The sequence below is a fragment of the Passer montanus genome, unplaced genomic scaffold, assembly GCF_014805655.1.
Source record: "Passer montanus isolate IOZ18808 unplaced genomic scaffold, ASM1480565v1 scaffold2, whole genome shotgun sequence".
Lineage (NCBI taxonomy): Eukaryota > Metazoa > Chordata > Aves > Passeriformes > Passeridae > Passer > Passer montanus.
The window spans coordinates 25,127,359-25,139,782 of NW_024366591.1; the positions used below are offsets into that span (position 1 = coordinate 25,127,359).

Genomic DNA, 12,424 nt, shown 5'->3' on the forward strand with positions numbered 1-12,424 from the left:
TATGTTATATTCCTACAGGCTGAATACATGTACAAAACTTTCCTCGGGCCAGAGGCAATCAATGAATTATTGATCAGATGCATGGGAAATGAAATGCTCTGTTCAAGTACACAATTAAATTTTATTACCTTTTCCTTTAAATGGAAATTGGAAGGCTTTATTTTAGGTTCTTAGAAACCCTGCTTATGTGCAGCAGCACATCAATGCAGACAGGATGAAATTATCCACTGACTAACAATATCTTTGCTTAAAGAAAGGCTGTTTGGAACCTTTTAATAGATTCTTCAGGGAATACTTTCCATAGCTTCACAATTGTGTACTTCTCGACTGACAAAGTGCAGCAGGTATTGTGACCTCTTTACTTCTTCCCTGGAGGTGTTCTCAAAGAGACAGTTCATTCCAACAAGCAAGAAGAACTGGAAATCAATACATTAATTTGACCAAGAAAGAGAGAGAAGAATAAAGAGTAATTTTATTCAGCTGTAATGCTTGAAGTTGTTAGTTTATAACATATTGGGGTGCTCAGTAAAATTTAAGCTTTCTGTTACTAAATGCTTTATAATTGTACCGAATCACAGCAGCAGCAGAAAGGGAGACATCTGCTGCAGACCTGAAAAACATGCCAAGGAAAGGAATCATCTTAGGACATTCTACTTAGCTCTTGAGGTCCCTGTTAATAATGGATCCTTTTTTATTGAAAAGAAGCTAAACATTTCAAGACACAAAGCTTGTTGAGCTGTCCTGCAAAGCAGAAAAAACAAACCAAAACCCAAACCAAACCCATAAACAACACAAAACCAAAACAAACTATCAAAACCCAAAAAAACCCCCCAACACATAAAACCAATACAACTCCAGTTTTTTTCTTTAGGTTTTACATTCCCAAAAATATCATGAAATAAGGCATTATGAATTTTCCAGTCTCTGTGAAATGGCTAGAAGGTCAATAATTCAAAATGAGCTTAAGTTTTCCCTGACTTGAACTGTACAAATTGTTTCTCCCTTACAAAAAACCCCACACTTTTCAGTAATAGCCAGAGAAATAGTAGCACTTAAACACATTTATTTTTGCCTCATTAGCTTCTAGATGGCAGCCCTCAAGGTACTTTACATCTGGGTTTCTAAAATGAAATCCCTGGCATTATCATTCCACTTCAATTCATTCCATTCAATTTTGGGCTACTTCAGAGTAGTTACACTGAAAGTAATTTACACTGGAAGTAATTTATATGAAAACGATTCAGGTAAATAGAAATATACAGGAAGAATTAAGAACCCATAAAGACTGGGGGGAATTTGTTCTATTCCATCCCTCTATCAGTAGAACATGTCTTTTCACACTTACACAGCTTTAATCTTACTATTGGTTACTTCCTCCAAGATTTACAAACCCTTTTTACCTGCCTGGATACAGAACTAAAATATTGCTACAGTGAGCCATAAGAGGCAATTGGGTTAGAAAAAAGGCAAAAAATTCTAAATGGTCTTGATGGACCACTGCTCTAACTCTCCTTGGCATTTCTGATGTCATTTAAATCTTCATGTAATTGAGAAAAACTTATTATTTATTGTCAAACCTCCAGAAGAAGCTTTTAATTCTTTGAGTTTTATTTGTTTGGAATATTCACATTCAGTTTTATTATACTCTATAATACTTCTAGTCCTTTGCTAGAAATGGTGTTTTATAACTTATATATTCCTTTCTTAGTTTTGATTACTTTTTCCACATTCATGCTAATTTGCGTTGGCCACTTTAACCTCGCTATTTATGACTGAATAGCATGTACCACATTTTTGTGAAAATTAATCTGTCATTGAACAACTTTCATTTCCTTTCAGTGACAGCTCTCTTTAGTACTTAAATCCCATTCAGGTCCACTGAAGGCCTTCTGTACTTTGACAGAATTTCCTTTGCTGAAAAATAGGCTTTTGCTTCATTATCTAGTCTAGCTTTAATTCTGTAAACCATATTAAATGGCGAACATCTTTGATAGTGTAGCTGGCCATTCCATAGTTAATTAAATGCTTTCATTTGTTAATAAGGTCCTAGTAATTTTCTACATATCCAACTTACTACAGTTCACCATTTCTATAAGGTCAGTTTTCAGCATCTTCTAACAGTTTAAACAGGCCCAGCAAATTCTTGCTGTGGGAGCAACAAAGGTGAGGAAGTTTGGACCCTGAGCAAGGGTTTGGAATGAATCTTGAAAAAGTTATATGGATACAAATAAAATGTTTGGGCATAAAGGAGATCCCTACCACAGAAATAAGTACAGAAAGTATTTGAGATCAGTAAACATGCATTGGTGATGTCCACAGCTTATACTTAGTGATGGAGGTTCCACAAAAGGCTTTGCTCCACTGGAGTAACTAGTTAGCAATTTAAACTATAAGCAAGTATTAGCAACTATGCACACATTTTTGTTTTGGTTTTGTTTCCATGTTTATTTAGTCTGAGGACTTAATCAAGCCTTAAAGAACTCCTCTAGTAGAGAGCAGTGTCCTACAGGAAGTTCTCTAGCTAGTGAGCTGCAGATCAGAGAAGGAGGTGTAAATACAGACATGTACAGATGGAAGTTCTTGGCTCTCTCTCAAAATGTTCTCACCTATTGCAAACTAAGTTGCTTCTACTACTACTTCCAGAAATTTGAGTTAGAGAAATTCAGTACTTTGGCAGAAAGGCAAAAGTTTACAAGGACAAAAGAAGCATTTAAGTCAAGACAAGTGATTCTGATCCCTGACTTTCTTGAACACTCTGAAGTTACCTAATTAAAAGGGAAGTGGGGGTTTTGATGAAATACAGTGAACTGAAAGGAACTGAAGATATCAGGCCTTCCTCTGGTGGTAGGTGTGGGAATGTGCATGCAAACATGTGAACATAATTACTGAAAGAAAGACATGAGGATATTCTATATGGCAAAGTGGATGAAGCACAGAGCAATGTAAAAGAAGGGAAAGTGCTACACTGAAGTAAGAGATTGTTGGTTGAAAAGAGACCACAGGGAAGCAAAATCTCCAAAAGTTTTGTAGTGACTAAACATTATTATCTTCTATATTTTATCTTGAAATAATTAAATTTTTTTTCATGGAAATAGATTCCCCACCGACTCTCACCAGCTTTTTTCTTCATGAGTACTTGTCTCACTTTGAAAATATCATGAGCCTGCAAATAGATACAGGGAAAAACTTCGGTAGCTGTGGTGGTACTCTGTACTCCAAGTGCCAGCCATTATATAGTTATCAGCTCTATCTTCATTTGGAAATGAGCCTTGAACAAATGACATCAGGACTTATTCTTCTTTTTGGAACACTATTCTTATTTACAAATACAGAAGGAGAAAGTTAGGACACGACACCATTTTCCAGTCCCTAAATTAAAAAACAAAACAAAACAAACCTCACCCCACAAACTGCTTCAAGCAGCTCTGTAAGGATAACTGGAAATCGTAAGGCTAATTAGTCATCACAATGATGAAAAACTGCAAAAATGGAGTGGTGATAGAGGAGCTATTGTGGTGACCACATTACGATCACATTTTTGATATGTTTTTCCTTCCAAGAGTTGTCTACAGAAGGTCAGAATCTGCATTATTTTAGGTCATCTCTATGGAGAAATTGGAAAAGGATATTAAAAAGAGCAACTTTACAAGAGGAAAAAACCCCTGTCCTATCCTAAGATTGAGAAATATTAATAGAAAAAATACAATCTTCCCTGCTTGTAGAGCTGACATGGGTTAAAATTCCAGCTAGACTTAAAGCTACTGCAGTTCCTTCTTGCAGAAAAATAAAAGATCAAACAGAAGTGGAAAAGCAAGCTTTCTCACAATGTCAGTACGTACAGATAGATACTGGTGTATGCATGCACATGTGGGTGCCTACATACGCAAACACACCTCAGATGCTTTCTTACCCACTACTCATTTCAAAATTGCATAAAAACCACACAAAGAAAACAGTTTTTCTGAGAATTTTAGTTCCTTAAGCCATGCACGATTTGGAGACATGATGCTAAAGCTGCCTGGATTTTATGTGATTCTCCGTGGCATATATTGATCAGTACAGTACTTCACATCTTTCTTATTTTGTTCTTTCAGCTCACAATCGTGACTTTTGGTAGTTCTTCACATCAATGTACTTTGGACAGCTTTATTTATACTGAGGCTGGTTCATTTCCCTATTTTTTCTCCACTAGGTGGCACAATTTATATTATTTTCTTAGACATTGTCTTTACTGACCAAAATGAGGTCTATTCTGAAATAAAACTTTTCTAATAAAAAGAGTACAAAGCACATCTATTGAAATCCAGAAGTTGCTAACTATGCTCATAAATGAAATCTAGAGGACATATATTCAACCAAAATCACACACCTCTTTAGTGTGATCTTTTCCAGGTAAGATCATTCTTGGGTCATCTGTATGGAAGTGAAAAAGCTTTCTTAACTTATTAGAAGTTTTGCAGAAAATATGTGTCAATATATTGGCCCACAAAAAGAGATTTTTAGAGTACTTCCTGTCATTTTAGACACTGAGACTGAGAAACATCTTATAATTCATCTATTAATTCATGTTTAATGCATATTCAGGAGATTTCTGTCATTATGCAGCCTCAGCCAAACCCATAGACCTCAATGTGATCACAGACATACTCTTGTCAGTAGTTCATCCATTTCTGTCACCAAGGTATCCAGATTTTCTCGTGCTAGCTGAAGAAATCTCTCTGGTGCTCTCTGAGGTGAAAGCAAATGCTGTTGGGAAAGAGATGGGAGAGTGAAAAATCTGTATGTGACGAATGTCAGCGCTTCCAAATATTGAAGAGAAGAAGCATCAAACATTTCATTACAATATGCAATTCCTTTTGTCACTGACTCGTGTCACATTCATCCAACAGGCTTTTTTCAGGAATCTCGACAACCTTGCATAACTTGTAAGTATGATAGGGAACATACAATCTATAAAATACATAACCATTTTATAGACCATTAGCATGAAAACTATTTCATTTGTATGCAACATTGCTTTTCTATGTCTGAAGTATAATTCCTTGCACATATGTTCAGAAATTACTGTTGCAAGATTTGTTTATTAAAGTAAGTAAAGATAAATAACTAACACTTATTTATCAATCAAACCAAGCCTGAAATAATTAAATCTTGAATTTTTCTTCTTCCCCGAAACTACTCACAGCTGTGAGGTTGAACAGAATCAAGTGTAGTTGTACTGAAACTCTGCTATTTATATATGTGAATACTGCCAACATACCTTTAATTCCTGTGTCATGTTCTCAAAACCATGTAACATTTTATATGGAGCAGGCAGTGGACCACTAAGGTTAACACTCAGGATCATCTGGTTTAGCCGATCCAGGTCATTGAGAAGGAGTCCTGTGCATTCATCATCACAAGCTGGGGAAAGAACAACAAAGATGCTAAACATTTCTTCCTGCTAAACATTCAAGATATTTAATTTAGATATTGTATGGCACACATGCAATTCTGTGGGAGGCAAGACTGATCTCATACATAGTACCCCAAATGTGGTGTAAGAAAAAATGGAAACAACAACTAGGGAGTAGGAAAGACATTAATGTTTAGGATTTAGTAATGCACAGTTTAATATAAAACACAAAGATCAAAATTGATAGGCTTACATCACCAAAAGTGGAAATAATTAATGTTGTCCACTGTGGACTAGCCAATATAAAATATTAAATTATACAGGTAATTTGGATGAAGTTTGAGAAAAGCAGGGCAATTTGGAGATCAGATGGGCAATTTGGAGCATCTAAGGAGCTCTGTAAAGAACATACTATGCTTATGGATTTGAATGCATGAAAAAAAACCTAAAAAATCTCCATATAACAGCATGGCCAAGCATACTAAACCTGTACTGCAGACAGCTGAAAGCATCTAGGTAAAAATACTAATAGTTTTCTTTAAAAAAATGCTTTTTCCTACCTCTTTTCACTAACCAGATTATAAGCTTTTCATGTATGCTTCTTTTCTCACAAATATCCTTCAGGATGAAAAATATTGTTGTGTGTGCATATATCAAAGGAAGTTTGCATTTCCTCCCCCCCTTACTTTCGATTAACTATCACAAGAAATTCTCATCTTGTATCATTTATGCAGCAGACAGGAGAATTCTTCATCCTTTAGAACAGAGTTGTGGGAATACTTTTCTGTTTCTCTGCATAAAGAGCTAGCAAACCCAAACATCTCAGGAGATGAAGCATAGTGTGAAACAATGAATTCACTGGTGATGTTAAGAGACATGGAGAGCTGTACCTAAAATTTTACAAGCATGTAATTATTTATTTCAGCAAAGCTAGGCAGTCTAATAGCTAAAAAACCTCACTAAGCAAAGTGCATGTTTTTGTAGAAAAGAGAAGTAATTTCCAAAAGAGAATTCCTTCTTTTTCCCTGAAATTGGTTCTTCATGTAGATTAAATATTTTCTGTTCATTAAAATTTTCATGGTTACCTAAATATGGTTATTACTCTGTTGGCTGTTCAATATACCAAAGACAAAGAGTAGAGTCAAATACAGAGGAAAAAAGAGTTAAACTATTTCAATACACCATGAAACTCAAGTGGTGATTGAAAAGCAGACAAGGTAGATGCTGGATCATCATAGTAAGAAGTTGGTGCAGAAGGCTAGATACTGCTGTTATTTTAAGACTTCTTTTTTGCATTTTCATTTCTACCATTTGCAGACTTTTTCCTCCTATTTCACAGTATTTTGTTACATAAACTGAACCACACTGGAACTGTAGTCAATAATTGTGGGCATGATACATTCTGATTTATGCTCCTACATGAATTTTTACCTCCCCCCGAACTTACTATCATCCCTGTTCTTGCCATCTGTGTGCTTGCCTTTAGAAGCCTGAGAGAATTCAAGGAAAAGCAGGTTTTACAGCAAATAATGTTTTATATAACAAACACCTGTTCTGTAGCTGATCAAGAAGGTAAGGAGACCTTATAATCACTTTGCAGGATTAAAATAAGTGATCTTGAACGTGAAAAGAGTTGGCCTTTATAGTTTAGTTTTTGCTGTGGGTTTTTTTCCCCCATATATTATTTCACTCATGAAACAAGTGAAATATATTCACCTTCAAAATTTTCCTAGTGGTTGGTAATAAATTGCTAAAAATTTGTTTTGTGTTGAAGACAAACTCAATTCACACCAATAAGAAAAAAATGAACAGCCCATGAAGAGATGAAGTATTCTCAATGAGTGGGCAATCAATAAGTGAGTGTTCAGTATAAATTAACACCTCTTGCAAAATAATCAGGTTGAAAAGAGGAACTGCATCGAGTGAGACCACAGCTGAGTAGATGAGACAGGACTAAGCTACTCCAGTATGCAGTCTGTAATGTACTGTAGCCATGGGAAATATTTCAAGAGCATGATTATATTTTGCAAGACTAAATACTTCTGTGTCTGTCTATAAAGCTGTCAGGGTAAATTTGTGTCTAATATTAACAAATACAGCACTAAATTCAGATCATTACAGTAGTGCAAGCATGTCAGAGGCAAATCATGCAATCAATATTACAATAGTTCAACAAGCAATTAATGCAAATCACTGCATTTTCCATTTTCATCACACTTTTCCATGCACACTAAGTCTCTAAGGGGTTTGACTTACCTCTTGTGAGAAACATGCCCAAAGTATGCATGCTAAAAGAAATTCTTGTAAGTTTATTCCATGTTACAAAGAAACATAATGTGTAATAAAAGAAACACATCCAAGTCACAATGTGCACCTCCAACTGAGTGATTATCTGACAATTTTGCTTTAATACATTAATTTCTGTGAAGATTCAGAAGACTGTTAAGGCTAGGAAATTTTTTTGTCTAAGGGCAATCATGCAATCTCTGATGGGAGGTGGTATCCTATGATAGTCAGGGACTCTTCAGTATCAGCTTCCTGTTGTTTCAAACAAAGTGTTGAACTATGGTTAGTTCAATAATCTGTTGGCTGTTACCTAATTTTTCCCATTTTGGCACTAGTCTCACACCAAATAATAAAACAGCCTTCCTGTGCCTTCCAAAACAGAACCCCTGTAGAGAGCTGAAAGCTTTATCTTCCTTGCCACTGCTACTGGTTTCATGCAGCTTACATCTTCTCAGGACAGGAAAAATCCTAGCAGAGGCTTTTCCCCTAAATTATTATGGCAACAATGCAGCTTACACGATCAATATGTTTCCAAAATATGGGAAAATTCATACCCAGATCAGGGTCCAAAACACCTACTCAAGTTTATTTCTGATTTTTATAATCTAGAAATCCTCATTTGCTGGTTCTGATACATACCAGTAGTAGCTGAGCTTAAATATTGCTTGAGTTGGGTGAAAGACAGGAGTGTGGATCTAAACTCAACAGGAGCTCATTTTTGCACAAAAATGGAGAAAAAGTGATAGCTTATCAGCTTCTAGGCCAAGCAGGGATGGCCTAATTGAGCCCATGCAGCCTGAGAAGCAGCTGCCCAACACAGATGTAAATTTAATTCTTACAGCTGAGACACACAGAGCAAAACTCAGAACACTGAAGAAGCTAGTCAAGACTTCATAGATGTAGGGTTACACACAGGATCCTCCTTTTCAGCACACTCTGTAAAGGCTCCCAGATCCTGCTGAATTAAGCACTGTGTAAGAGCTGGGAGAGGCTTCATTTCATAGATTCTACAAGATCTACCTCTGACAGAGACAGCATCTCTTCCTAGTTCTGAATTTGGAATACTGACATCATAGAGGTCCTCACTGTTTTAAAGGGAAAACCTTGATTCTGCCAGGATTAGTGGCTGGGAGCTCCCTTGTTCTTCTCGGTGATGGGCTGTGATTAAGCAGAGATTGACAAAAAAAAAATAAAAAAATCCCTCTCATTGCAAGCATCAGTCTCGAGTGCAAATACTTAAATGCCCAAGACCTGGTATTAAAGGAATCTTGTGATATAATTTTCTTCTTCTACCAATACTGAATATTTAAATACATAAAGATGAAAGTTTGTTGACTGCAGTAAAGCTGAGGATCTTTTTCTTTTTTCACCGCACAAGACTGAGTTAAGGAAAAATTCCTAACAATGAATTATCTACTTGATCTCCCCGTGTCATGATTGCTTTCTGTTCAGTCACATTTACTGCTTTACATTTAGGCTTTTGCTTGACCCTAAGGAACATCTGTAACAGGAGCACACATCCAAGGAAAGGTTTTGTAATTTGTGTTTAAATGCAGCTCAAAACATAGAAGACCTTTTTTCTGAAGTCTCCATTATAGTTACGACAGATACCCTGAAAGCATTCAGAAGGCGAGTTCTGACTTGCCATATAATATATAGAGCCACACAACAACAAAGCCTTGAAGTTCTCACCAGGATCGTTTTGTTCCATAAATATGGCACAGCAGTGAGCAGAGTCACTGTTCCCATAACACTGCCATCTAGGCTTCTTCATTTTATGTACTACAAACTCTACAACTGAAGTGCAATGTCACAAGGTATAACAAAAAATACACAAGAGGATTACTATTTCTAAGAAAATGCATGATTGCTACAGGCTTGATTCAAAATCTGGGAGAAGATTTGGGAGAACTTTTGTCATACTTGACAGTATACAAGGATGCTGGCAGCATTATTAAAATTAGTTTCCAACCATCACTATTTATTTTTTGGGTACTGACTTTTTAAAAAGAGAAGGGAAAGTGAACCTACAAAGTTAATTGTTTGAGTCCAGAAATTGTAAGAAAGTATTCCTCAGCAGAGTGTTGTGAATACCTGTATAGGACAACCTAGGTAGTTAATTTAGCAGTGGAAATAATCCAGCCACTAGCCATTAGAAATTTTTATGATAGGTGGTAAACCATACTCTTGTATTACTTTTTTTTTTTTATCTGCTTTTTGGATATAAATTTTCATTCCCTGATGGAATCCTAGAAAAAACAAAATTGTTCTGTTCTAAGAATATAATGGGAATGGAATTCTGTCTGTGCCATGCACCTATAATTATCTAACCATTGTTATTTATCTTTAAGTGAAATTTTCCCTCTTTAAGCAGCAGCTTTCGAAATAAATATATATTCTATTTTACCTGTAGCTCTCTAAAATATAACTGATATAACACATCACTGAACAGTGACATGCACTAAGCAACTGAAAAATGACACATTATTAAAAAAAAACTAGTAAAAAACCAGTAAAACAAATTTTCAGCTAGATCAGAAATAGATCACTTTAGTGAACATGAACATGCATGCTTCTTTGCTTCCCTGCCACCTTTTCACTGAAAATCTTCACTTAAAAAATCTTTAGAATACTTATGATAAGGGGTATGTTAAATTATAAACATATTTAAAGAAGAATCATTACAGTATTTTGGCTAAAATACCTCTCTGATTTGATTTAAATATTTATTGTTTGGTTTTTCAGGTCATACTGTGTGGTGAACTTTTATGGAATTTGCGCATGCTTCTTTGCTTCCCTGCCACCTTTTCACTGAAAATCTTCACTTAAAAAAATCTTTAGAATACTTATGATCAAAAATTTGTTATTTAAATGGTTATTATTTTTTAATTATTCAAAATAAAATTTCACTTTCTTTAACATTAACTATACCATACCAACAGAACAGCTTAATCATTATGTCTTATACTACTTAAAAATACTTTTTCAAACATGGCTGACTGTGTTTGAATGTATTTTCTTTAGGTTAGACCACTTTACCACCTAACTACCGGTTCTCCACACTTCTGACTGGTACCATGCAATTGCAGCAGTTGAAATGGAACTGCAAATGAGCAAAAGTAGGTACATGCATTCAGCTCATTTTAACTACTGAACACAAGCAGGATTCTGCTCTTGGCACTAATTAATTTTGTGTACATCAAGAGTACCATTTTTTTTTTTTTACTTTTAAGGTTTTGTTACAACTGAAGCTGGTCAGAAGGGAATTTGCTGAGTATTTCACCACCGGTTGATACATGAAAGTAAATAAATACATTGTGTACAGAACCAAATTTTCAGCTGCATTAAACTCAGATTGGAACAGCTCAGTATTCTGAAAACAAGGAAGGAAAGCTTCAAGGCTGCCCCAAAGATGTTTCTAATGGTTCTTTGACAGGACAAGGATAACTACCAGTTCTCCACACTTCTGACTGGTACCATGCAATTGCAGCAGTTGAAATGGAAAATGAGCAAAAGTAGGTACATGCATTCAGCTCATTTTAACTACTGAACACAAGCAGGATTCTGCTCTTGGCACTAATTAATTTTGTGTACATCAAGAGTACCATTTTTTTTTTTTACTTTTAAGGTTTTGTTACAACTGAAGCTGGTCAGAAGGGAATTTGCCGAGTATTTCACCACCGGTTGATACATTGTGTACAGAACCAAATTTTCAGCTGCATTAAACTCAGATTGGAACAGCTCAGTATTCTGAAAACAAGGAAGGAAAGCTTCAAGGCTGCCCCAAAGATGTTTCTAATGGTTCTTTGACAGGACAAGGGCTATTAAAACACATTAGGGGCTGCAGCAATGAATCCCTAACAACAACTGCACTCTGAAGCCTGTGACATACCAGACACTGTTTACCATGGGCAGATTCCCACAAAATCCAGGCTTGCCACACTCTTTGCCACAGATCTGTGGTCACCACAGGCTACAAAGGTTATTTTCAGGCTTATTTTCTGCCATGTCAGGGGTATTTTACTGCATTAGCAAAGGCAGGTGTGGACTAATATGGGTGTCGAGGAATCTTTAAACAAGAGGAAGATCATACAGTAAGATCTAATGGGCACATAAAATGTCTACTGAAATATTAAACTGCAGTTTTTTTCAATTTATGATATGGTTATTATTGATGTGGTATCAACAGTAAAAAAACTACTTCCTGTGATAGGGAGATTTAAAGTACATCCCATCTGCTCCTATAGGTTGTTCTTACCTTTGTGACTAAAGAAAAGAAGCCTTTGCATTTGATTCCTCACTTCTAGTGGTCAAATGAATTGTCCACATGCATATGCGAAGAACTGTTTTTATGGTAAAAACTGACTACTTAGTTAAAGTAAAAATGTCACTAAAGATATTGTAGGTATGTTTCAACATTCGAATTTAAATATGTTGCAGTTAAATCAGAGATTATAGCAAATAACACCTTTCAAAGCAAAAAGGTGGAAAATTTCATTTGCCTGCAAACAGCTTTTTCCATTCACAAATAGGATTTTTAACCTTATTATCCACACAATGAAATAGCCTGATTAACAAATTGGAAAACCATTATAAATGATAACTTGCACTTAGTCTGTTTTGTACAATGAAACTCTGCCATCCTGGATACCCAAAAGACTTTTCAGAATAGTGATAAGGTAAAAGACTAATAAAAAAACATACTAAGTCATGCCTGTGATTGGAAAAATAGGATAATAGTGG

The 12,424-nt window shown here is 35.6% G+C and overlaps 1 protein-coding gene across 6 annotated transcripts in view; it reads right to left on the reverse strand.

Moving 5' to 3' along the window:
- The window catches only part of LAMA2 (laminin subunit alpha 2), a 337,030-nt gene that overhangs the window by 76,249 nt on the left and 248,357 nt on the right, over window positions 1-12,424 (reverse strand). For all 6 annotated transcript variants that reach the window (XM_039706790.1, XM_039706788.1, XM_039706786.1 and 3 more), the window contains 2 exons: window positions 5,261-5,403; window positions 4,648-4,746 (listed from right to left, as the gene is read on the reverse strand). In XM_039706790.1, the coding sequence (XP_039562724.1) occupies window positions 4,648-4,746; window positions 5,261-5,403 (242 nt within the window). The remainder of the gene's footprint in view (window positions 1-4,647; window positions 4,747-5,260; window positions 5,404-12,424) is intronic.